The sequence below is a fragment of the Rhinoderma darwinii genome, chromosome 6 (assembly GCF_050947455.1).
Source record: "Rhinoderma darwinii isolate aRhiDar2 chromosome 6, aRhiDar2.hap1, whole genome shotgun sequence".
Lineage (NCBI taxonomy): Eukaryota > Metazoa > Chordata > Amphibia > Anura > Rhinodermatidae > Rhinoderma > Rhinoderma darwinii.
The window spans coordinates 132,323,935-132,351,547 of record NC_134692.1 but is presented as its reverse complement, the minus strand read 5'-3'; the positions used below and the strand labels follow the sequence as shown (position 1 = coordinate 132,351,547).

The following is a 27,613-nucleotide window of genomic DNA, read 5'->3' as shown; positions in this document are numbered from 1 at the left end:
TCATCCCATTAAAAGAAAACAATGCTGGAAATAGATCCCTCTGTGTGTAATGAATCTATAGAATATATGAGTTTCACTTTTTGAATTGAATTACTGAAATAAATTAACTTTTTGATGATATTCTAATTCATTGAGAAGGACTAATTATATATTTATATTAAAACTTTTATCTTATGTAACGAGGTCATCAGTAGTGGGCACCAGGCAGACAGTGAGAAATAGCAAACTTGCGTTGAGTCTGGTTCGAATCCCATCATGGGAATGAGGAAAACTTATTTTTCTAAAAAAATGTTTGGTGATTTTATTTTTCGATGGTAAAAATACATCTTCCACATAGAGCTGTAAGAGTAAGGCCCCACGGAGTGACATGGACGAGGCCGCGATGTTGCTGTCAAATTTCTCGTCGATGACTGCGTGTGGTGACTGTTTACCAGCAAAATTGTGTGGACATTAATGAATACACCCTTTATGGTCACTGTTTTACCTGCAACAACACATGGCCATGCGCTGGCGCAGCTATTGGACGCATTGTGGCTGCATCATTGGCGCTCTGTAGGATCTCACTCTGTTCAGTACGCCCTTGTGCAGCTCTTCTCATGAGCAGCCGATTGCATAAAAAATAAAATAATTATTTATTAGTGATTCTGTGTGACTAATGAATAATTAAACTGAGTCACTTCTATTTCCCTTTAAGGAATGTTCCACTATTTTTTATTTTAATTATTGCTTTCGTTTTTAGCTGTCTACTCCTCACCAACAAGACACTACACCATTTCCTGTTTCATCTCCATCCACATTTCAACACCAGAACACATTCACCTCGTCCGTCACATTCCGTCATGTTCATTCATGGGAGCGCAACGTAGGCTACATGGGCGGAGATCTAAATTCAAAATCCCGCCTCAAGCCAAGCATCTGTCCAATAGCAAGCCTTATACTCGATGACTGACGTTTAAGCATCAACCAGTAAACAGCGAGAAAATGAAGGGCGTTAACCTCTAGGGAGCTGTGCGTTGATTGGATTAAGAAATTAATAGACAGTTAGATCGGCGAATCATGGAGTAGCCCGCTCTGCTCTAGGCTTTCACTTGGTTGTGAGCAATCGGCTGTAGCTGTCTCAGTGTTCCGACGCACCTCCGGCAGACAGGCGCAGATATGACTTCAACAAACACTTTCCAGGGCCTGGAGACCGCTAACAAGCCCAGCTCTAGGTGAGACGTGCTAGCGGGCGCTGGTTATATCCTGCTGGGGGGTGCGGGGTGGGTAATGTGACGGCCCTTTAATTGCAGATATCGGCAGGGCTGCATGTAATGGGCAGGAAGGGTGGAACTGGAGTTATGGTTGCCATAGACACAAAGATTTGGCTACAATTAGTAGAATTCTGCAATATTACAATGTATGGTTATATATATATATATATATATATATATATATATAGCCACATCTGGATCCTTCGTGGGTAGTTCTTGACTGATTGCGGTTCTACGTTATGATGTCGTGACACTGTAACGTTTTTATGGCAGATCTGATACATTTTAGATTTCCATTGGTTATAGGTGATTATCGTGTCAATGTTAAAATCAACGATTGGACAGATCTGCCGAATTATCTGTGTATCTATGGCCACCGTTTCGATTTGATTTTCCGTATGTGACAAAATTGTCTTTGATACCGAAATAATCAGATATGAAAATGTGTGATGGAAATTTTTATTATATGTATCAATCTGTTGCTAAATATTTATGAGATCCTTTAATGTATCATTTTATGCAAAATGGTTCTATCTATATACACGACTCGAGGATGTAAGCTCTTATGATGCAGAGAACTACAACTCCCAGCGAGTCCTGGTGTCCATAGACTTGAGGCAATCATTGTATAGATTGCCCTAAAGGGTTAAGTCGTAGCGTGCGCCTACCTACATCCTGCCAGCGCTGCCGTCTAGTGAGCCCTGTGCAGACTATTGTCCCCTGTGTGGAGGAGATGCTGCATGCCCGGCCCAGGCTTTGTTCTGCAAAAGGTGTGTAAAGATCAGGAATCCTGCCGGCTCTGTTCTTACGGCGCTGACGCCATAGTTGTCATATTTCTCGTCCCATGTCACCCTATAGAGCGGTCGTTGTAATTAATTCCGAAAATTAAATTGTGCGTAAGAAATCCACGCTCGTTACCGTTTAATCGTGTGATCAGTCCTCTGGGACTCTGTATTCTCCCACCTGAACGGAGGATAGATCTTGCATGATCACTATAGGACCGCTCCGGCTTCAACCCCTTTAATGTAATAATATACTTACATTAGGGAATTGCATTACAAGCAGTTGTCTGTCCTTCTGCCGTCATGTAGATTGTTTAGATGTTTATTAGATTGCAACGTCCCCTAGGAGAAATCCTGCATTGAACCCTTCACTGTATACCGCTGCGTCTAAACAGTCCTGTCTCTTTAAATTGGGAATTGCATTGTGAGCAATTCCCTAATAGGTTATTAATGGAATCGCTCCATTTACACGCGGGATAAATTCTGACGGTAACATTATAATAAATCACCTAATATAATAAAGGGGTTGTATGAGATTAGATAGATATGGTGGCCTTCTTTTTGAAATGGCACCACTCCTGGCCATGTCTGGTATTGCAGCCCCGCCACTTTCAGGTAAATAATACATCAGCCTGTAGATCGGAGTGGCGCTGTTCCTAGAAGAAGGCGGACGTGTTATAATAATCTCCTAAAGGATTGCCTGGAAGGGATCATTTGTGGTTGGTTGAGTATATTTCACATCTGCGTCGTTGGCTCCGTTAGAGTCTCCGTCACAGGTTCTGTTATTTTTTGCCGGACAAAATAGCGCAGCATTAATGACTGAGTCCCGACAACCCATTAAAGTTTACAGGTTCCGCTAGTTTGCGTCATGCAACGGATCTCGAGTGTCCAGTATTCTCGTTGTCCTCCATAATAGGAGCAGAACAACGGAAACCAGAACGCAGATGTGAACGCAGCCTAAGAAGCAAAACCGGATACACGTGAAATCAATTTTCGTTAAATGCCTGGAAATTGTCTGCTTCTGTTCTGTAATATTCACCCTGCAAGACCACGCCTAGGCAATGCACTATAGTACTCCGCTATGTCAGCCCCAAATCATTCTGCTCCACCTGTGTATTCTATGCAGTGGTCTGCAACCTGTGGCTCTCCAGCGGTTGTAAAAACTACAACTCCCAGCATGCCCAGAAAGCCAGCAGATGTCAGGGCATTCTATTAGTACTAGTTCCAGTATTTCCACGAGCCTCCGAGAACACATTCTTAGCGCCGCGTCCTTTTTGGCAATGTCTGAACATGTGCGCGTTGCTGCAGTGTGGAGGTAGCTGCTCGCTGTCAGTCACCTGTCTTCTACGTGATGGATTACAGACGTAGAGAACTACTCGCCATTAATTGCTGATGTCCTCTGTAATAACCCGCATTGTGCGGTGCAGCCGGCATCATGTAAACGTGGCAAGATTAGGATCAATGTGGGGGCTGCAGGATATGTCGAGACATAGCTGAGCCTCGGAGGTTGGTGTACGTTCGTTCTGCGTGTATTTTTCTCTGCGCCGTATTCGTGAATTGTATCTTTTATTGTCTCGGAAACAAAACCACTAATACACAAAAATTCCTTTAATCCGGAATTTATGGTGCCTGATCCATGCCAGATTATCAGATGGTCAGGGAAAAGTAATTAAATCTCACTTAAGAGTAGAGAACTTGATATTTTATCGAATTAATTTTGAAAACAAGTGCCGGATTAGCAGCCTTTCTGGATTATCAGGCATAGTTAAGGCAGCTGTAATACACAGAGAAACCTTTCCAAAAACATAACCTCTCTTCGGAAGTGTGAGGACTATGCTGTGGTCCCATTTCATAGGGAAGTTATGGGCCGTCGGGGGAATCCTGACGATGTAGCCACTTGACGTTCGAGTTTGGGAGCGAAGAGGAGTTAGAACAGTGAGTATTATATAGGATGGGTTCACACCAGCGTCAGAGAAGCAGAACAAGAGAAAAACCGGACGTGCCGTTTCCGTTGCATCACCACCGTCGGAACCTATTGACTTTAATGGGTTCCGTTGGGGTGTCCGTTATCTTACCGGAAACTATAGCGCCGCAGCATTCTGCGCTATTGTCTCCAGTATTCTCGGGCAGATCTGCGACAGAGGCCACTGACGGACCTTCCAACGCAGATGTGAACGGCACCGAATAGAACGTTTTTGTGTTCTAACACGTTTATGGCCCTTGGGGACTACGTTTATATCTCTGAAGACCCCTTTAAAATTGAGTATGGGGACAATCGGGAATGTGTCCGGTTGTTGTAGTTTGTGTATCTCCTTCTAGACTTTGATCGATCATCTTGTCAGCTTTGTGTAGACCGCGGTCACTTGCATCGGCGTTCATACAATATCCTGTCTATAGGCCCTTCATAGGGTTTACCAGGGATAGGCCCTCACACATCGAGCTCTTGCCGAGGCCTTTCTTGTAGGAATGTAGAATTCTTTCATGTAAAAGTATCAGGATGATGGATGACCGAGAGAGTCGTAATCCAAAAAACATTATTTCACACCGGTATTTACAGAGAACCTCTTGTAAAATGTAAGCTGAGTGGGCTTTGTGTTAGTCGCACGCTCATTAAGGAGGTAATGTATATATCACGTTGTCACGGGGAGAGAATTGTGTGGAGATTTCTATCCTGCAGATGAGCCAGCGTTACCCTATTATTAGGCTGTCCATACTCGCTAGATAAATGTTGGCGGATTCTGGCGATCTCGGTGGGTTTTGTGGTTGTGGATGAGGGCAGCTCGATTGTCAAATCAATGATCAGATTGGTCGAGATGTCGAGCCTGCGTGTTTATGTTGGACAGTTACCTTATAATATGGCCAGCTTTAGGCCTTATTCACACTAATGTTGTATACGCCCGTGTGATGGCCGTTACACAGACGCATGTTTTTCAATGGAGCTGTTCACACGGCCGTTGTGTGAAGGGTCCGTTGTAAAATAGAACCTGTCCTGTTCTCTTGTTTTCATGGATCCCTCCAAGTCTATGGGGATCCGTGAAAACGGGGGCACCTCGGACGTGAAAAATGCCCGTGTAAATCTAGCCTTAGTTACACGGTTTGCGTGCGTTGGAAGGGTCGAAATAAAACATAATCCCGATCTATATGCCTTGAGTCTAGGACACACACTCCCTCGGCAGGCCACTGAGCCATTTAATACTGAATTTTATATAGTTTGTGTGCAGTGCGCCCCCAGTAAGCAAGACAGGGGAGTGCAAGCACTGGGTAGTCAAACCTCCCAACTACTTCTGAGTTTTTGTGTATTTTGGCTGGCGATTGGCGTCCATTCGTTTTACATATAAAACCCAATGTGAATCATTTGGGAATTGTCATCAGGTGTGTCACACTATAATCATGGGGATGGGCATAACCGCAACCTGATGACGGTGTGGCATATTGTGTAATGGTGTCTGTGGTCAATTATTGAAACAACCTCTTTGCAGGTGGTTGATGGTTATGAGATCCCCCTATGTACTGGGAACTCGTGTCAGGGCGACATGTAATAGATCTCGTGTGGCGACTACTGCCCGTAGCGACCTGTGAAGATGCAGCTTTTATTTTTTGCAAAACAGTCCTTGGAATGGAATTGGAGATCAGCTCGGTTGGCGTGGGCACCACCTCCGGCTCTTGTCTCTACTAGTTTTCATATGTGAGGCCCAATGCAACTATTGAGGTCCTGAGGGGACATGTTCTTTCCAGGAATACTTGAGTGATTTGCCAGTGTGTGTGGCATCATAAATTGGGCATTGAAACAAGACAGGCAGCTATAGACACTACGGCTCCTGTCTCCCATTCACATTACATCTAATAATTGCTGAACGATCGGCCGTCAGTTGCTACCATCTTAGACTCCCTCATTAAAGGGGCTGTTCAGGATTAGAAAAACATGGCTGCTTTCTTCCGAAAACAGCACCATACCTGTCCACAGGTTGTGTCTGGTATTGCAGCTCAACTTCACTGAAGTGAATGGGCCTGAGCTGCAATACCACACACAACCTTTGGACAGGTGTGGCACTGTTTTTGGAGGAAAGCAGATGTGCTTTTCTAACCCTGAACAGCCCCTTTAATGCCTATTTCAGACCAGCGTAATATGGGCACATTTTTGCACCTGAATTACGGACGCAAATCTCATCCCAGCCCAAATGCCCTGATGACCCGAATGAACCACATCATAGGGATCTATGCTCCTGTTAGTCTGGGTCAAGAAAATTTAAGAGGGGCGTCTGCTCGCAATGGTAGACATAGGTGTACGAGCAAATCGCGTCCTAGATGTCTAGCATTACACATCCGACGTCTACTCTAGTGTTCCCCCATCCAGCTCTCGCGGCGGGACAGGTTAGTTTTACCCCACTGATGATCGGGTTGTCACCATAGTAATCCTGCCCAGTACGAGAGGAACCGCAGGTGTATGTGCTTGGCTGAGGAGCCGATGGGGCGAAGCTACCATCTGTGGGGTTATGACTGAACACCTCTAAATCAGAATACCCCCCGCTAAGCACGACGATACCGCAGTGCTGAGGAGCCCAGGCGGGCCAGGGATAGCTGGCTCTCCCCCCTCTCATGGGTCGGCACGTAGAGCCGCACGCCTCAATCGGAGCGCGGTCGGAAGCCCTGCCGCCTCTCTCCCGGAGCACATCGCGTGTTCGTTGGGAACCCGGTGCTAAATCGTTCGTAGATGACCGGATTCGCCACAATAACTATTAATAAATGACCTTCTTTCATCACAATTTCTGAATGTTAGTAGCGCCTCTTTGGAATCCCTGTTTTTCGTAGCGGTAAACAACTCCGCTGCTTCGAAAAACGCACCAAGTCGTTCTAAAAATGCATGCGGTTTTCATTGCGGTGCGCAACGTGTGAATGTAACCTACGATGTAAAAAAGAAAGTCCTTTAAATTAGACCTTGTCCACACGCTGCAGAATTTCTGTCCGGAATTGCGGGATGGAAATTCTGCAGTTTTACATTATTAGCGAAGTGGATGAGATTTGTACAAATATTATTCACATGCTACGAAAATTTTCCGTCTGGAAATTGGCATGTGTTGCGGCATGTCAATTTCTGCTGCAGAATGTTTGCGTATTTATTGCGGAATTTTCTCACAATGTACGTGATAAAAGAAAATTTCCTGTGGTTTTCTGCGAATTTGCTGCGGAGTATTTCCATAACAAATCCATTATGTGTGAACTTACGCTGAGGGTATGTTCACACGCTTGGCAAAAAACGTCTGAAAATACAGAGCTGTTTTCAAGCGAAAACCGCTCCTGATTTTCAGATGTTTTTATAACTCGCGTATTTTACGGCAGTTATTGGGGTCAATGAAAAACGCCTCCAAAAACGTCCCAAGAAGTGACATGCACTTCTTTTTTTGTGGGCGTCTATTTACGTGCTGTATTTTGACAGCGACGCGTAAAATCAAACCTCGTGGGAACAGATCGTAAATCCCATTACAAGCAATGGGCAGATGTTTGGAGGCTTAATGGTGCCGTTTTTTCAGGCGTAATTCGAGGCGTAAACGGCCCGAATTACGTCTGAAACCACTGCATGTGAACATACACTTAGACCTTATTCACACTAGCGGATTTTACAACTGTTTGCTGTCCAATTTAAATAAGTGACAGCCCATTGGACCAATGCAATTCAATGGCCTGTGTTTTTTTTACGGATTGTGTGTGCTGCGTGAAACTCACAGCAGGTTCTATTCTGGTTCGTCTTTGCGGACTTTGTCACCCATTATAGTCAAAAGTGCGTGAAAACAACAGACAGAACACGGACGACATCCATGTGCTGTCCATGTTTCATGCATCCGTTGTGTATATATAAAAAAAAAAAAAGTCATACACATGAAAAACTGCCCTTTTTTTCAGGACGCAAATCGGACACGCTCTGGAAAGAGACTAGTTCTGTTTTTGCGTTCGTTCTCAGTATCCTAAAATATTACCTCTACGACTTTTTGCGTTGGAAGGTCTTGTAGACCAGGCGATGATTTCCTCCAGGTGCCCCGGCTGGTTGTGACATGTAAACTGTGTGTTTGTGTCCTGGACGATGCAGATCAAAGCCGTTCAATGTCTGTCGTACGTCCCACTGTGGTTTCTGGCATCGTTATGGTTAATTACAGAAACTCTGTCAACCGCTAGTAAATCAAACGTGTCGGCTAAACCGTCTGAGCATCTGACAGAACAATGGCCGGGGACGTGGCTTCACCTGCCGCCTTGTTAATGCATTTCACGCTTCGGGAGATGTCGCCACCCGGATTCATCCCTCAGCTGGAGAGATCTGGGTGCGGCGCGTTTCAAGACAGGAATTGGTTCTCTTCTCAAATGACTTTCAACTGACTATTTGGTACTTTCCCCCACCCCCGAAGTGTGGATGTTTTTGTGCTCTGCATCCTTGTATCCTAGATTTGCCAGCTGATCACATGCCTCATCAAAAAAAAGTGTCCGACTTGGCGTAAAACGCGCTTTTTTTTTTTTTTTGTGTGCCGAAATGTGGCAGAACACTGGCTTACATTAATGAACCCCCTCCCCTCATGTCTTCTGCTGGAAGCGCCCCAAACAAATCCTCAATATTAAAAACGTTAAACCAATTGACCTGACAATCAATGTTCTATTTTTGGGAACTGACAACGATCTTCCCCTGCGCGATGCAAGATATGTGGAAGTGCTGGTGGTGTGGAGGACTGTGGGACTTTTATGAAGTAGCTGCCTCTTTGGGCACTGCCACAGAAAATTGCCAAAAATGTATCTAAGGCCCCATGCACACGATCGTGCCCGTAATCACGGGCACGGCCGGCTGTGGAGAGACGTCCGCATTTGCAGACCGTTCTCCCGTTATAAAGTATGAGAGCACGGTCCGTAAAATAAAAAAATAAGGCCGTCTCTACAGCCCGGACACCTTCCCGTAAATATATAGTTGTCCGTCGGCCATAGAAATGAATGGGTCCGTAATTCCGGATGAATGTGCGTGAGGCCTTACCAGATTTTTATGGAGGTCAGATATTGATCATTCCCGATGGGTCCAATTGTTTTGCCCATTTACACTAACCCCCTGGTCAATACAATGTATTTGAAACCACTGTCAGACGTGAAGCACACCGCAAGGGCCCATTCACACAAACGTCAATCACGTCCGTGTGATTTGTGCACCAATTCCATTTAAAAAAAAATGCGCTTTGTGAGTGAAAAACTGACCAAATTTACGCAAGTTTTTTTATGCGCGTAAATCTGTCACGGCCGCGTGCGTGAGTCCTAATCCACACTCCAGTCCTATTTACGGCACAATAAAACCTTTGTTTTTACGTTGTGCGGTTAGACATCATGTGAGCTCTGGTCCTGCACGCTCTTCTATATTTGGCGGTCTCTGCATTACTGACCAGGAAACTATTGATTTTGTTTGCCGTAACCTTTTTTTAGTGGAGGAGATTGAGAGAGCGGCGGTGGAATGCAAGAAATATTGGGCCGTACAAAGAACAAGAAAGCAGCAAAACCGCTGAAGACTTGGAGGAAAGTGCCTATAAGGGAATCTATTTATAACTACAAATGCAAGGAACGCCGTTCTGGTGCCTATAGGCTTTAACCGATGTGATTGCCGATGGTGCCGGTATGGTTTGCACTTTCCAAAATTTACTTAAATTTATTTAAAGGGGATTTTTACTCAAACTTGTTCCTTCTCCTTCCTTGTTTTTGTCTTCTTTCAGTTCCACCTCCTCTATTTCACTTCCTAACCAGACATTTGTATATAGTTATTTGTAGTAATTGGGCAATACCGGGTTGTGCCAAATAAAAAAAAAAAAAAAAAAAAGCACACTTCGGTTATTGAAGAATATGTCCATTGTCTTCACGGCCACTTCGTTAGGGGAGACCTGCTCTAACCTTGTTTCATATGTCTTGGGCTACATTCAGACGAGTGTCGGCAACCCCGGCCGTGAAAAACTGACTTATTTCACGTGCGAGGTGCACCCGTGCGGGACGCGTTGTCACAGATCCCCCATAAACTAGAGTCTATGGAGGGATGCATGACATGCAGTAAAATAGGACATGTCCTATTTTTTTTAACGGACCCTTCACACGCTCTGTTGAAACAACGGTCATGTGAACGTCCCCATTGAAATACATGAGCCCTAAGTAGAGCGTCTTACAAGGGTTTTATCAGCTACCTGTTCTTCAAGAGGACACCCTGTCAAAATGGGTAAATAAGAGAGGACCTTATACGGATGACTTGGTCGGTGCTTTTGCCTGCTCTGACAGGTCCCTCAAATATGTTTGCTGTAGGTGAAAATTTAGAGCGTGCTCCATAGCCAATCAGATGCACGGACGACGGACTCTCATAGAACTCTTATAACTTCCTGCTACAGTCCAGTCTATGGGACCGGGACCCTCAATGCCCATTAAAGACAGTCCTCTCCTCCTGTAGCAAGATCAGTCCGTTACAGATATTTTTTCCTCATTGAGCTCACGTCTGTTTCACAACCATCTGAATTGTTTGCTCGCTCAACAGACCTTCTTTTTCTCTCCCCTGGACTTCGGTCAATACTGGTTTACCTGAACAGGTTTTTTTGTATGTAAACTAGTTCATATTTTAACCAGGCCTATGTATATAATATCCTGTATGTGTAAAATTCAGTTTAGAAGCCGTCCATAGGGCCTTCGGCCAGTGGGACCCATAATGGTTATCCGGTTTTGGTCAGTTCAGTCTATGAGCTTGGACCGCTACCAGAACTATACTGTTACTGTATCCGAGTGTTTCTCAACCAGGGATTCCTCTAAAGATAGCGACAGCAAGTGCCGTCATTTTTCGGGTATATTCACATGGTTTGAGTTTTTTCCGATACAATTTTAGTGCAAAGCCGTCAACAAAACTTGACCAGAATATAGATGATAGAATTCTTTACCCATCCCTGAGAGGGAGCATTTTCTGTTCCCCTATGGTAATACGGTTGGGAGTGGCCTTAGTACCATTCAGATCATTCTAGTCCTCGGATTAGTCCTTGGTCAGGGGGTTCTAGTTGCAGAAATAACAAAGCAGTGCCCAAGGGGATAAGTTGCGTTCTAGCCCACAGCAGCTCAATTCATTATTGAAATTGTGGGTGGTCTAAACCTGTGGCCTCCACTGATGTAATTTGTAGGCCCCCTGCACATGTAGCGAATTTACCGCCCGAATTTGCAGGCAGACAATCTGCAGCAGAAGACTCCTGCAGGGAAGTGGATGACGATTTTAAAAGTCTCATCCAGATGCTGCTGAACATTTTCCAGACGGAAGTCTGAGTATGCAGCAGATTTTTAAATCCTCCGCACGCTCGTTCTGTGTTTTTTATTTTTTATGGATGTTCACAGCGGATTTCACACTTTTCAATGTAGAAGGGGTGAAATCTGCAACAAATCTGCTACATGTGTGGGTACCCTGTTCCAACAGGCCCGATACACTGCAGGTTTTCTGCGACTGATTAATTTGCACATAATTTGTTCGGAAATTCAGCTGCAGTGCGATTTTCGTCAATTCATGCTGCGGGTTTTGAGCCGAGATTCTGCGTTTTCCCCACAGACTTTATGTGGAGCATAAAATTCTGTGTCAAAATCGCAGCAATTCATTTGCAGGTAGAAGGTAAAAACCACTGCGAAAAATCCACAATGAATTCCGTAGCAATATGCGCAGCAAAAATGCAGAATTTGCTGTGTATTTCTATGACTGATTTACATGCGGTTTTATGAGATTCTTCTGAGGTTTTTCCTTTGCGAAAATCTTCAGCATATACGGCCTCTGAGAACAAATTTTTCAGGGTTCAGTATATGACACTCGCACAACTTTTTTAGGAATCGTCCGTATAGCCTCCCCAACTCTTTAACCCCTTTCCGCAAGCGTCTCCTTCCGGCTTGCAAGTGCGTGATGGTCTGTGCCCGCGTGATCATCGTGGGAGTCAGTCAGAGCCAGGCTTCCGCAGCAACGGCCGGGATCTAAGAAACCTATCCTGGCCATGTGACCCCATACTGATGTCAATAGCGACCACCGCGTATTAAGTGGAGTGACACAGGGAGGGGGCTCGCGCTATCGCCCATTGGTTACCTGCCATGACTATATGCCCATCGATTTTATAACAGGCAGTGAAGCTTTGATAAAAATGCATATATATCGGCGCAATCGTATCTACCCGAACAATAAAGTTAACGCGTTATTTAAACCGCATAGAAAACACTGTACCAAAAGGCAAAAAAATAGAGCATCAGAATTGCTTCTTTTTTTTTATATATATATGTATAATATATTTCCCCCCAAAAATATTATAAGTTAATCAATAAGTCCTATGTACCCCAAAATGGTACTAATAAAAAACGACACCTCGTCCCGCAAAAGATAAGCTCTCCTACGGCTACATCAACGGAAATATACAAAAGTTATGGCTCTTGAATTGCGACAATGCAAAGACAAATAATTTTTGTTTACAAATGTTTTTATTGTGCAAAACGGGTAAAACCTAAAAAAAAAACAACTATATATTTGGTATCGCCGTAATCCTACCGACCCATAAATACACGTTCGCTTTGTTTTATGAAGTGAACGGCGTACGTTTAAAACCCTGGAGTAGCTGTTTTCTTCAATTCCCTTCCGATAAATGTTAATCAATATATTTATATGTACACCAAAAAACAAGCCCCCATGCACCTACGTCGACGGAAAACTAAAAAAGTTATGACATTTTGGAATGCGACGATGAAAAAACAAAAAAGAGAGTGACTGGTCATTACGGGGTTAAGTGATTGACACAAGGCTGCTTTTTAGGTTTTTCCTGTTTCTTATAAAAGACTGGGAGGGGGAGGGGAGAATCGTGTCTTCTGCTAAACAGGCTCGTCATTGTATATTATTAATGTTCCCTGTTCTCCGCCATCGTGGCCGTCGTTATATGGACTTGGCTTCTATTGTCTCCTGTAGCGTACATTTTTTTAATTATTTTTTTCCATTATGGGATAGTGCACAGTCTATAGTAGTGACCTCTACTGTGTCCGTCATCTCCTGGGACAAGGGTTTCCTTTTCGCTAAAATAACGAATGTTCTCATAATTTTAGGAGACCTCGCTTGGGGATTTCCTCCCTCATTAGCCAAGATGGAAAGTGGAGACCAGACGAGGCCTTGTACTAAAGACGAGGTCAATCACCATAAAGTCTGACCAATGGTAAACCATAGAGACCTATTCATTCCATGGTGTAGGACATCTTCAGGACTCATCGGGTCCTATTGCTTTTTGTAAATAAAGTTTGTTGAAAAGGGTGCTCTCCTCCATTTGTAGTTTTCCGTTGATTTGGTTCTGGAGAGCGAGGACTCCGGCTACATGGACTTTGCTGTTCATTTACCTCCCGAGTTTGCTGTGTTTACGGCCCACGTAGTTGAGGTCCCTAAGATCTAATACCGATCCTATAAGAGCATTTCTCTGCTCGTTTCAACAAACTTTATTTAGAGGGACTCCCTTTTTGAATGATGTCAACAAAATAGGTTCCACTACATCTATAAGGTACATTGGGTAAATTAGGCCTGAGAAAAGCCGTCTCTGCTTTTAGGGATCTCTTTATCCATTTCCCAGCAGCCATAACTCTTTTTAGACACCGGAATAACTTTGCTTTTAAAAAAGTGGATCGTTCGAGGTTTACGTCTTCTGGGTCCTAATTTGTATTTGAGGGGCCGGTCAATAAGTGTCGTTGCATTTACTAATTCAGCTGTCATAGGGTCTCCCATACATCAGGGGTGGACTGTAGGAGCCAGGTTTTTAGTACGGGTTTGTCCACTGTGGGCCGAAGGGAGACTGTCCTGGTGCCGGATTCCCTTTTAACCACTTTCAGCTATTCTATAAGAGAAACCCTTTGGCCAGCGCCATAGAGTAAGCTCTTCCTGAGAACCTCACTTGACTTTGGCTTGGTTCCTTCCTTTAAGGAAAAGGGCTTAATAGTATAATCCTGGTGATCGTGCACTTTTTCTAGAATACCCTGAGAATTCAGTGACGTCCACATCCCTTCAATGGTGTGTGCCATGTGTGCACTGGGCAATGGAGGGTTAAGCTGCTGTATATATCTGCAGGAGTCTCCTGTATCCCTACATTGGGATGATTGGTATATATCTGCAGGAGCCTCCTGTATCCCTACATTGGGATGATTGGTATATATCTGCAGGAGCCTCCTGTATCCCTACATTGGGATGATTGGTATATATCTGCAGGAGCCTCCTGTATCCCTACATTGGGATGATTGGTATATATCTGCAGGAGCCTCCTGTATCCCTACATTGGGATGATTGGTATATATCTGCAGGAGCCTCCTGTATCCGTACATTGGGATGATTGGTATATATCTGCAGGAGCCTCCTGTATCCGTACATTGGGATGATTGGTATATATCTGCAGGAGTCTCCTGTATCCCTACATTGGGATGATTGGTATATATCTGCAGGAGCCTCCTGTATCCCTACATTCGGATGATTGGTATATATCTGCAGGAGCCTCCTGTATCCCTACATTCGGATGATTGGTATATATCTGCAGGAGCCTCCTGTATCCCTACATTGGGATGATTGGTATATATCTGCAGGAGCCTCCTGTATCCCTACATTGGGATGATTGGTATATGTCTGCAGGAGCCTCCTGTATCCGTACATTAGGATGATTGGTATATGTCTGCAGGAGCCTCCTGTATCCGTACATTGGGATGATTGGTATATATCTGCAGGAGCCTCCTGTATCCCTACATTGGGATGATTGGTATATATCTGCAGGAGCCTCCTGTATCCCTACATTGGGATGATTGGTATATATCTGCAGGAGCCTCCTGTATCCCTACATTCGGATGATTGGTATATATCTGCAGGAGTCACCTGTATCCCTACATTGGGATGATTGGTATATATATCTGCAGGAGCCTCCTGTATCCCTACATTGGGATGATTGGTATATATCTGCAGGAGTCTCCTGTATCCCTACATTGGGATGATTGGTATATATCTGCAGGAGCCTCCTGTATCCCTACATTGGGATGGTTGGTATATATCTGCAGGAGCCTCCTGTATCCCTACATTGGGATGGTTGGTATATATCTGCAGGAGCCTCCTGTATCCGTACGTTGATCGGTTATTGCTGGCAGGAGGTATTTGCTGCTGTGGGGTCCTGTACATTTGATCACTAGACTATAGTATATAAGAAGTTACTGCTGAGCTACAGAAGGACTTGTAGTGCTGAATGTGGGACTTGTCATTGAAATGTTGTCTTCATCACAATTCTTTGGCGCGGGGCCTAGTCCTGGTGTTGTCGTCTTCTGACCAGATCTGATCTGGATTTGTCTTTTCTGTCTGTGAATTGGTGATTTTTCTGTTTCTCCATCTTTGGGACATTTCAGGGCCTTGAAATGGGCCCCATCACCTCCGCTGCAGCAGCTGGGAAAAGTTAGAAGCGTTTCCTGTGTAAATAGCTGAAATGCACAAGATTCTTCAACTCCACGTTACAGCTGCATTCCGCTACAATGTAGGAGGACCACTGTGCATGAGACATTAAAAGGGTATTCCCATCTCCTCTGCGAGATATGCCATAAAAGTCTGATAGATGCGGGTCCCAACTCAAGGACCTGGGGTCCAGGTGGAGAATCAATGGAGCGGTGGCTGCGCTCACGTGCACAACTCCCGCCTTTTGATGCCTATCGGAGACCACTGAAGGGAATCACCCTTTCAGGCCACTCTTACACAAGCGTATTTAGTCAGTATTTGTAAGCCAAAACCAGGAGTGGAGCATAAACTGAGAAAAATAAAAAGGCCTTGTTCACACAGTGCAGGTTTACTGCAGATGTTGCATGTATTTTTTTTTTTAGGACTAAACCAGAATAGGATCCAGGAGAGGATACCTCTAAGGCCTATTTTTATTTTCTTGTTTTGGCATATAAAATGCAAGCAAAATCTTCAGTGTTTTTGTTCACACGGCTTGTTTTGAAGCGTAAAAGGCTCGTATTATGCTCCGAAATACACCTGCAAACAGTTTCCCATTGATTTCAATAGGAAATACACTGTGCTGTTCACATGAGGTGCATTTCCTATTGATGTGAGTCTGTGTGGTGTTTTTTACTACACGTGCGTCTTTATGAAGCGCTCCCGATGTTACGTTGCCGTAAAATCGCAGTCATGACGCAGCTTTATTTGTTTGTAATGAGAGAGAGAGTAAGTGAGGTGCAAGTAGTGGACTTAGTACGTTGGATGTTTGCATAGTGTCTTGTGGTTAGTCGTCCCTTCCCCCACCGTATATCAGCTGATGTTTGCTGGCAGCGATCACGCTCTCTGCTTTTAATATCTGGAGGTCCTTTTACACGGCGATACGAATGCCAACTCCTCACGCCGCAGTCACTACGTGAGCCAAACTCGTCTAGCGCAGCCGACGCCACTTAGACTATCAGCAGCTCCGCATAATAGTCCTCACGTAGCTCTCCATGACCTTCCCAATACAAGATTATTAAACTGCTTATAAGACGAGCTGCGAATATCAGTCACCCCTATGTATGTAAATGTTTCGAGAAATGGATGATAACAGAGGGCAGTAGCTTGCATTGAACTGCTCTGCCGATGCAGATAACATAGATCAAAGAAACAATATACGTAAAGCCTAATTGATGATATTCGATATTTTAGGACCTGTTTGCTGTCAGTGAATGGAAAATTTATTGGCTGATTTTCCGTCTAACTGACCCAGGTGCATGGCTTTCGTTGCAGCGTATCAAAGCGCTCTCTTGTAAGGACAGCACCTGCGTTTCGACAGGAATTCAGCCCAAAAATTTTCCATCTTTCCATTGTGGCGCCTGCCATATTTGCGCAGAATTTTTTTGCCTTTTCTCAGCACTTCCCGGTTTTGAATGTTTAGATAAAAGTGCGTGGGTTTACAGAAGTGGGCACGGGCTTCAACTTTTTTCGACAGATTTTCTAATACTAAAGCCGGAAAATGATGTAACATTTGGTGTGAATCTAGACTTCATGTTCTGTCTTTAGGACCTGTCAAAATGCACCAAATTTATTAAGAGACAATTTTTTTTTTTTAATGTTGCAGAACTACAGTCAATGATCTTATAGAAATATTTGAACAGCGCCTAAGGATCCTATCAGACAGGCAGATAATAGGGCCATATAATAGGGCCTTGAGGGGCCGAGGGAAGGGGACCCTCACCAATCATCGTTTTCCCATAAAGGTTCAAGTATACAGTTTTAGATTTGACTTTACCCTTTAACTGGTGCATTAGTGTGTAAGGAGGGATGCTAAAATATTAAGAAGCAGATAAGGATACGCCATATCCGTCACCATATCACTCCTCACCACTGCAGAATTGCTCATCTGTTTTCTCCTCCGCCTCCTGTAGGGTTTTGAAGCCGCCAGGTGGAGGATCAAGCTGTATATTTGGCAATTCAGAGGAAGTTGCGGCACCAAGACGACAGAACAAGATGTCCTCTAACATCTTTGAAGCGCCTCCGGAGCAAGGAAACGCACCAAAGAAATCCAACCCCCCCGGTCAGTGTTTATATGATCAGACATGGAATTATTTAGACTGGATTTCCTAAAGTGTTAATCCACGTTTCAACACCTTCCACCTAGAACAATTATAAATATATAGAAAATGTCAGATACATCCTTCGTTACAACCTGTATTCTGACTTGTCCACACGTAGAGGAACTGCTGCGTTTTTTCCTTCCGGAATTGCGGACGGAGAATACGCAGCAGAATTCAGTAGCAGCAAAGCGGGTGAGATTGAACTAATGTCATCCACACACTGTGTAAATAGTGAGCGGAATATCCGCATGTCAATTGTATTTGCATAATCGTTGTGGGTTTTCCCCATTGGTTTCAATGGGAGGTAAATCCCGCTGCAAAACACGCAACTCTGAAAAAAAAACAAAAAACACTATACTTACCTAGGAGTCTGCGTTTCTTCCTCCAGGCCGGCCTCCTTGGATGACTCTTCATCCTGTGTGGCTGCAGCGGTCTCGTAGGATGAAACGTCATCCCAGGAGGCCGGCCTGCTAGCAGACCGGCTAATGCAGCAGTTTGGTTAGCTTTTTCGCCCGGAATTCCCTGCTGTGCACAGGGCGGATACGCTGCTTGCTTTTCCGCAGCATATCCACCCCGTGTGAACACGACCTTAAAGAGGCTCTGTCACCAGATTTTGCAACCCCTATCTGCTATTGCAGCAGATCGGCGCTGCAATGTAGATTACAGTAACGTTTTTATTTTTAAAAAACGAGCATTTTTGGCCAAGTTATGACCATTTTTGTATTTATGCAAATGAGGCTTGCAAAAGTACAACTGGGCGTGTTTAAAAGTAAAAGTCCAAGTGGGCGTGTATTATGTGCGTACATCGGGGCGTTTTTACTTCTTTTACTAGCTGGGCGTTCTGACGAGAAGTATCATCCACTTCTCTTCAGAACGCCCAGCTTCTGGCAGATCACGCTGTGACGTCACTTCCTGTCCCAGGTCCTGCATCGTGTCAGACGAGCGAGGACACACCGGCACAGTTGATTCTGCAGCAGGATCAGTGTTTGCAGGTAAGTAGCTACATCGACTTACCTGCAAACGCTGATGCTGCTGCAGAATCATCTGTAGCCTCTGGTGCCGATGTGTCCTCGCTCGTCCGACACGATGCAGGACCTGGGGCAGGAAGTGACGTCACAGCGTGATCTCTCGAGAACACGCTGTGTGTCTGCACTGCCAGAAGCTGGGCGTTCTGAAGAGAAATGGATGATACTTCTCGTCAGAACGCCCAGCTAGTAAAAGTAGTAAACACGCCCCGATGTACGCACATAATACACGCCCAGTTGGACTTTTATGTTAAACACGCCCACTTGTACTTTTGCAAGCCTCATTTGCATAAATGCAAAAATGGTCATAACTTGGCCAAAAATGCTCGTTTTTTAAAAATAAAAACGTTACTTTAATCTACATTGCAGCGCCTATCTGCTGCAATATCAGATAGGGGTTGCAAAATCTGGTGACAGAGCCTCTTTAAACTCTAGAGCTGCACTCTCTATTCTACACAGGTGGAGTAGGTGTATTCCTTACTGGCTCTGGTGAGTTGCATTCTGGGAAGTGTCGTCTTTAGACCAGGCACTGTACGGGACACAAACTTTCCCACTGATTTGTAAGAGCTCTGCTAAGCTGTTAGGGGTGTGTCTGTCAGCAAGATTGATGACTGTTTCAAATGGCAACCGCCTGAATTGTGAATACAGCCGTGGATCTAATATAGACTGTAATTCAAGAGCAGTACAAGATAAGTCATGACAAAATTGATCAACTCTTTCTGTACAAATGCCTTCCAATGTTGTAGTTGACTTCCGCTGGCAGTGTCTTGCCACAGATATAGTCATTTTCTCTTTCTCTCTCTTTCTCTCTTTCTCTCTTTCTCTCTCTCTCGCTCTCTCTCGCTCTCTCTCGCTCTCTCTCGCTCTCTCTCGCTCTCTCTCGCTCTCTCTCGCTCTCTCTCGCTCTCTCTCGCTCTCTCTCGCTCTCTCTCGCTCTCTCTCTTTTTCGCTCTTTCTCTTTCGCTCTTTTCTCTTTCGCTCTTTTCTCTTTCGCTCTTTTCTCTCCCCCTCTCGCTCTTTTCTCTTTCGCTCTTTTCTCTCCCCCTCTCGCTCTTTTCTCTTTCGCTCTTTTCTCTCCCCCTCTCGCTCTTTTCTCTTTCGCTCTTTTCTCTCCCCCTCTCGCTCTTTTCTCTTTCGCTCTTTTCTCTCCCCCTCTCGCTCTTTTCTCTTTCGCTCTTTTCTCTCCCCCTCTCGCTCTTTTCTCTTTCGCTCTTTTCTCTCCCCCTCTCGCTCTTTTCTCTTTCGCTCTTTTCTCTCCCCCTCTCGCTCTTTTCTCTTTCGCTCTTTTCTCTCCCCCTCTCGCTCTTTTCTCTTTCGCTCTTTTCTCTCCCCCTCTCGCTCTTTTCTCTTTCGCTCTTTTCTCTCCCCCTCTCGCTCTTTTTTTTTTTTTTTTTCTTTTTTTTTCTACTACGGCGTACCCTTCATAACACCCGGGGCAGCTGATAGGTGCGAGGTTCAGGTGTCGGACCTAGGTCATCCGTTGTTCAGTCGTGGACAGCCCCTTTAAGTCTTGTAAAGTGGTTGCAAACCGTTGGACGAGGCTCATAACGTAGTCCAAGATTGTAGAATAGTTATAAAATTTTAGTATTTTATCTCCCTGAGGACGGTTGCTGTAACCAGTAAGTCGTAGCTCCCGGAGCGGACTCTCCATCACCTTTGCAGGGTCTTGGGTTTCACACCTGGTGGCCCTTCTGCTCTATATGAATGGGATAAAGACTCTATTTACAGATGACAAGTGACTGAAAGGTTTGTGCAAGAAAGACAGAACTGAACGAGTCTGGTCTGTAAGGAAACTTGAGACGGGATTTCTGTTATACAATAAACTGAAGTTGTGTAACTCAGACGTTTTTAAGTGGACAAGTGACTCTCCTCGTACTTGGATATCCTTGTTCCCCTTTTAGTAAATATCGCCACAACCTTCGGCACTCACTCCAGCTGTTGTGAAACTACAACTCCCAGCATGCTCTGATAGCCAAAGACTATTCTTCCAGCCAAAGGCTGTCAGGGCATGCTGGGAAATGTAGTTTCACAACCGCTGTAGTGCCGAAGGTTGCTGACACACACAACGTAGATTACCCCCCCCCCCCCTCAGAATCTGAACATGTAGTTTGCCAGTCTCCAAAATTAATCATATTTGCTCTTGTGCTGCTACAGCAGTTTGGGTGGTAAAACATTCATAATACTTTTAGGAGGGTCTGTAAGGTAGTAGTGAGGGGAAGCCACCAAATCTGGCCGTGGTGCATTTGGTTATCATCCCTCTATTAACACGCATGTTAGCTCACCTGAATTAGTATGGGAATTTTCTGACCAAAGATTTTTATGGCATTCCCAGCACTCATTGATGGCGCTCCGACAACTGGGACACCACAGATTCAAAGAATTGGATTAAGTCCTTTTGAAAACCCATTTAATACTGATCAAACTCTAGATGCCTTCAGTCACCACTAGGGGGAGCTTACTACCTACTGTTTGATTATTGATTCCAGTGTATTTGTATGCAGTTAGCTCATAAGCGCCCTCTGGTGGTGACTTGTGAGAGCAAGAATTGGTTCCTTGTTTACCTCTGTATCAGAAAAAAGGAGCTCTGACCACCATAAAGATATATTAAGAAATGAATCATCACAGAATTTTTTTAAATATTTAGGTAAAAAACAAACAAATTGAAGGTTGGACATTTACTTTGAAGTTTAGACTTGTAACTTGCCCCTCCTAGATTACTTCATGTATATGAAATTCACACGGTGCTAATTACGCACGGTTTTGCCGCATGTATTTTCGTGCTGCAAATCCACAGTGTAATATAGTACCAGCAAAATAAGATTTCGGAAATCTCATCTACACGTTGTTTTTTTTTTATCTTTTATTCTGCGCATAAATTGATCTGCGGTTTGCATTTTAATATCCGCAGCATGTCAGTTTATCTTGCGTTTCCGCTTGCGAATTGTATCTGACAAGATTTTTTAAAAAACGCACCAAAATCCGCAGCATAAAATCGCAACCTATTTCCGCATCAAAATTTAAAAACCGCACCTAAAACCGCATCACAAAGCGTACAATTAGGCGTAGATTTTGCCTGCGTTTCGATGCGGATTGTCAACCAAAATCTGCAACGTGTACACGTAGTCTTAGGGTCGCACAGTATTAGAGGTTTCCTGGTGAGGGTATGGGAGGACTAGAGGGAGCTGGGGATTGTGCTGAGCTGGGTCTTGTGTCAGCTACTGAGATACTCGCAGGCTCCCCCTTGACTGGCGAAGACGTTTTTCTGCTGTCAGTCCAGATGTTTGCACAGCGCGGATATTCTCCTGTGTGTGGGAGCGGCTGACTACATTTTTATTACGACACGTAGCGAATAATATCTGATTAAACTTTTATTGCCTAATCTGGGGAAAAACCAAAATATGCAAGATCTCTGGGTACGGCGGAGCGGTCACCGGGCGGGCTGCACCAGGTCTTCTGTCATATACGGTGCAGAGCGGTGTCTGTCTTGTCGTCTTCTGCATTCCGGCCTCCGCCTGTACATAGACTCGTGTGTCGGGGAGGAGGGTAATGCAAACAAATCCAGGAACTGGCCAGATGTGCAAATATCATGGGAGCAGTGAGGAGGCGGCAGATTTACAAGCTGTGGCGTGTGAGGCGGTCGTATCCCACACAGACATGGTGCTTTTTTTTTTTTTTTTTTTGTTCTCTCCTGCCGGTCTTGAGCTATATAATCTACGGAAATAAATTCTACTTCGTCAGGAATCAAAACTGAGCTTTATTAGCCGTAAATGAGTAGTAATAAGTTAAGCTGCCCATACATTATTATATTTCCCGATTTCCGCCATCACAATTGAATGTGTATGGGGGCACCCCGACTGTCTCCCGATGGCAGACTTCAGGAAAAATGACGATCGGTCATGTTGCATTTCGTCGTCCCAGGAGATCAGCTGCTGCCAGAAGTGACTGGCAGCTACTTATCTCCTTTTTTCCCTCGTGGAATAAACAATCATGCTCAGCCAAGCGGTGTATGTTTATGGGGCGGTAGCTGCCGATTCAGCAAAAGGCTGGCCGTAAACCAATAGCGGTCTGGCAGGACATTTGACTGAGCATACATGTTTATTTCAATGGGGAGAGGGGAATAAGCTGCTGCCAGACAACTATGGCAGCTGCTGATCTCCTGTAGGACTATATGATCAGACATGTTGAAGTCCGACATGACAGATCTTTCTCTACTCTGACATTTGCCGTCGGGGTGGGATCCATACACATTAGATCGTCGGCCAGACCCGCCAAATGGGCGGTTTTGCCGAAGTTTGGTGAATGGGCCCAGCCATGATTCATCATGGTCAGGATTTTGACGATCTAATGTTTTATGGTAGGATTTTCATCAGTAGATTCAATAAAATTGAATGGATTAGACCGTAAATATCTAGTCTGTGGACAGCATTCGATGCCATTTTACTGATCTGTGTTCGGCTTTATCGCATAGGTGGCAAGACCAGTGGTATCTTCCGGGACCCGGACCCTGTACAATCATCTGTACGGCAAAACCCACCAGCTGGAAAACGCAGTGGAATTTTTGGTGAATCACAGCTGCAAACAAGCCCAAAGGCGCATCCAAATAAACCTAAGGTATCATATACTGTACACCCTGTCTATATGAAATCCGAGATTACTCCACATATAGGATGAGCGTCTTCCACTTGTCTGGGGGAAATCAGTCATGTCATGTATTTTCTGTATGACATTATTACATTATTTTATATAATTATTTTTCATTTTGTAGGATAACATTTCTTTAAAAGAAGAAGTTACAAAAAACTCTACACCTGGTATGTAACATCCCCCCCCAACCCCCAATTTAATCTTGCATAGGAAATGATCTGGCAATGCCTGTTAATAGTTGTATGTGATTTCAGAAACAGGGCCACTCTTAGGGGGTTGAGCTGTAATACCACATACAGCCTATGGACAAGAGTGGCGCTGTTTCTTTAAAAAAAACTTTTTTTTCTTTTTTTTGGGTCTGATGTGTGGGGAGTGTTGCAGATATTTTGTTGCTAGAGAATGGTACAGATGAGCATGGGCTGAATTATCCATGTCTGTGGCTAGCATTTGTCAGAGATTATGGGGACATTCACGTTTACTTCGGGAGTGATTACTGGCCGTGCGTCATTTATTTATATATACATCGTCACCGACTCTCTGTCTGACCTGCTCTATTTTAGACCGTGTGGGCCGTGTGTAATAGCTGAATATAGACACAGCTGTAGAATAACATCTACCATATTGCAGCAATGGGGGGGAAGTGGAGCAAAACAAAAACATAATAAACATAAAAAGAAAAAATATATATGTTTCCTATCTGTAGAAATGCAAGCCGGTTCAGAATGCAAGCCGGTTCTAATTCTTAGAAACTGTATATTAACCAATCAATGAGGTTCTTGTAAAAATTACAGTGAGAACTGCAACATGAAGGGAATATGACACCCTATTGGATGCAGCGCCTAGTAAACTGCTCCCCATTAGTAGTTCACCTGCAATACCAGTTTTGCTTTTATTTGAATGCATGAAAAATGAAGCAACTTTGCAAATCGTCCTAATTTAAAATCTACCGTTTTGGTGTCTTATGACTTGTGTCTCTATGGTAACAGACTACAAACAAACCCTCTGTAGTCACAATCTCATGTCTGCCCCCTGATTCTTACTAACATACATTTGATAGATTAGCAAGAAGCTAAGGGGATCTCACACTGGGTGATATCGGGCAGACGAGCGTTCATATAACGCTCGTTGCCGATAATTTCCCTGTGTAAACAGGGCAGCGATCAGCGGATAAACAAGCAAACGCTCAATCATCTGCTGGTCGTATCGTTTTATAAAAGTAAAATATTGTTGTCGGCAGGACATCTCCCTGGGTAAATGGGGAGACGCGCTGCCGACATGATGATGTATGGGAACGAGCGGTCGGGGTAACTACCGCTCGAACCCATCCATAGCTCCGTGTGACAGGAGCAAACGAGCGCCGATCAACAATGTCTCGTTGCTCGGCACTCGCTGCACCGGCTGATTGTCGGCCGGTGTAGAAGGGCCTTAAAGGACAGATGTTTATATGGCTGCACAGGGTTTGTTTGCAGTCGGTTACCATGCAGACACATAGGAGCTGCAGACTCAAAACGATAGTCTTATTTAAAAATCGGCTACCGTTTTGTGTCTACAGCTCCTATGTGTCTGTATTATTGCAGATTGTAAACTAAGGGTATGTTCACACGGATTAGCAAAATACGTCTGAAAATACAGAGCTGTTTTCAGGCGAAAACAGCTCCTGATTTTCAGAAGTTTTTGTAGCAACTCGCGTTTTTCGCGGCGTATTTTACGGATGTTGTTGGAGCTGTTTTTCAATGGAGTCAATGAAAAACGGCTCCAAAAACGGCCCAAGAAGTGACATGCACTTTTTCGCGGGCGTCTTTTTACGCGCCCTGCATAACATCCGGCATGTGGTTGGTGCAGGTTCTAGGTGTTGGACCCCCACCAATCATATACTGATGACCTATTCTGTGGACACGTCATCCGTTGTCCGTGTCTGAACAACCCCTTTAAGACTATTTGTAAAGTTGCTTTATTTTAGATGCATTGAAGCAATAAATTAAAATTGGTTGTGAAGATGGAACTTACCTGTTTATCTTTTTGTTTTCTTCATTTTTAAGTGGTCTTCCCAAGTGACATATTGCCTTTTAATGGGGTTGTCCAGGCTTAGACAAATATGGTTCCTTTCTTCCAAAAACAGTGCCACACCTGTCCACAGGTTGAGTCTGGTATTGCAGCTCAGCTCCAATGAAGCAAGCGGTTCAGAGCTGCAGTACCACACACAACCTAAAGACAGGGGTGGCACCTTTTTATAAAAGTAGCCTCCATGTTTTTTCTAATCTAGTACAACCCCTTAAAGAATTGATTTTGTGTTTATGGCACCCAATGATATATTTCCTTGTCCCTGCAGTGAAAGTTACTCCACCAGCTCCCGCACCAGTAGAGAAAACACCAGTTGCCAAAGAAGAAAAAGTTGCGGTGCCAGACCCAGCTATGGCAGCACATGAACCACATCTTGGTCCCCGGCCACGGTGTCACAACAGAGTCCTGAACCCACCAGGAGGCAAATCTAGTGTCACTTTCTATTAAGTTACAGTGTAACAGAATTAGCGGGGTGACCCAGGAGTCCAGATCTATTTTTTTTTTTTTTTTTTTTAAAGTCCTGATCTGATGAGGCGCTGCAGGCAACTCCTTCACTTTTCGTCCGGAATTGTTTGCAAACATGAAGACGTGTATCTTAGGCTTCAAATAAGTCACAACTCCACCCAAAATCGAAAAATGTTTTGCGTGATTGCAGTTCACCACAATACCGCGCTTTCGTCTACGTCACGCAGGCAGGGGCACAGGAAGATATGAAGAGCGGTTTGGTAGGGTCTTTTAGCTATCCCTGTGCCGGCTTGTAGCATGAAGGGACATGGGGGGCTGGATACTAGGATTCACCTGTCAACCCTGAACTTGCAGATTCTGAGTAGAGTTAGGCATTTTTATCATTGTCATTTTCAGACCCCAAATTATGTGTTTGATTAATTTCTCAATATATCTTTAGACCGGTCGGCGCTACGTTTTTCTGATACTGAGCTCCATATTCCCTACATAGACATAGGTTGGAAAGTTAACATGCTGGCTTCCGGCAGTCACCACTAGGGGGAGCTTACTGCATAACTTGTGTATGCAGTAAACTCCCGAGCTCCCTCTAGTGGTGGCTGCAGGCAGCCAGAATCTGATCAATTATCCATTTGGAGCTCTGTATCAGAAAAACTTAGTGCCAACCACTATAAAGATATATTAAGAAATTAATCGGCACAACATTTTTAACTTATTTAGATAAAATAAAATTCTATATTAAGGTATTTTATTTGTTGTAGAGGAAGAGTGATCATGAGAATTGTATTAAATTTCCATTTTTAAGAAATTTACACAACTATTTTTACTTTTATGTTCCTAAACTCATTGTAAGTCTTGCAATAAGTTAAAAAATGTAAAGTGATAATGGTTTCCTACACCCAAAGTTTGGTGGCCGTAATTATTGGAACAGCCATCGGTGTCCTTGAAACTAGTGCCATGTTTGTGAACGTGGGCACCACCATATTAAACCCACTGTGTTGTATGTGTGGGTTTTTTTATGTCGGGGTCTCCTGGGCATATCCTGCTGATTCTGTTACCTGTTCTGTTGCCTTCTGATCACCTCCGCTTTTTAAGGGCCTCCTCGACAATAGGTGCTCGCACCCTCTGCATCCACTTCCAGTCAGGTGTAGACGGGGAAATCTCATCATTTGCCTAAAATAAATATTCCTTTAAAGAATAACGTTGGGCAAAAGGTTTTCACTGTTAAACTTAGTGCAGAATGAGAGGGGGCGGTGCATGACACATGTAAAACCAAAGGGAGAATGTCATGCCCCGCCCCCTGATGCCCTGCGTGTTCCTTTAAGGATCTGTATGGGGATGTCGCCTATTTGTGGCTTATGACGTTTTCAGATTACAGTGAAGTGATGAAAATAAAGCCATTATTATAAGACTGGAGTTTTCCTGATGCAGTTAGCCATTTTGTGGGATGCAATTATATTGTATTATATGTGATGTCATTAGTCCCACTGAATCAATCAGTCCTTAAAGGAACACTCCAAACAAAACTGATGCACCGTTTTAGGTCTAGTGCAGGACCTGAGGGGGCGGAGCATGACACAGGGATTCGAAGGACACTAAAGTGAGAATCTCTGTCATGCTCCACCCCCTCATGCCCTGCACTAGGCATAACTCATTGTATCCGCTTTACCTGGAGTAATATCCTAAAATGACTGACTGCCGGATGCCAGCAGATGGATGTAAGAATTCCATTATTGTAAATATGACCATGTAAAAAAAGACCTAATAAAAAATAATCCGCTGCAGAAAACTGGAGCCGGGACATGATTTA

The 27,613-nt window shown here is 44.2% G+C and overlaps 1 protein-coding gene across 1 annotated transcript; it reads left to right on the top strand.

The window, feature by feature from the left end:
* Positions 1 to 1,068: 1,068 nt before the first annotated feature.
* JPT2 (Jupiter microtubule associated homolog 2) lies at positions 1,069 to 27,613 on the top strand. The gene is made up of 5 exons (XM_075830378.1): positions 1,069 to 1,211; positions 17,423 to 17,571; positions 23,105 to 23,247; positions 23,402 to 23,447; positions 25,610 to 27,613. The coding sequence occupies exons 1-5, from the start codon at positions 1,156 to 1,158 to the stop codon at positions 25,786 to 25,788; spliced, it is 573 nt and encodes a 190-aa protein (XP_075686493.1). The 5' UTR covers positions 1,069 to 1,155; the 3' UTR covers positions 25,789 to 27,613.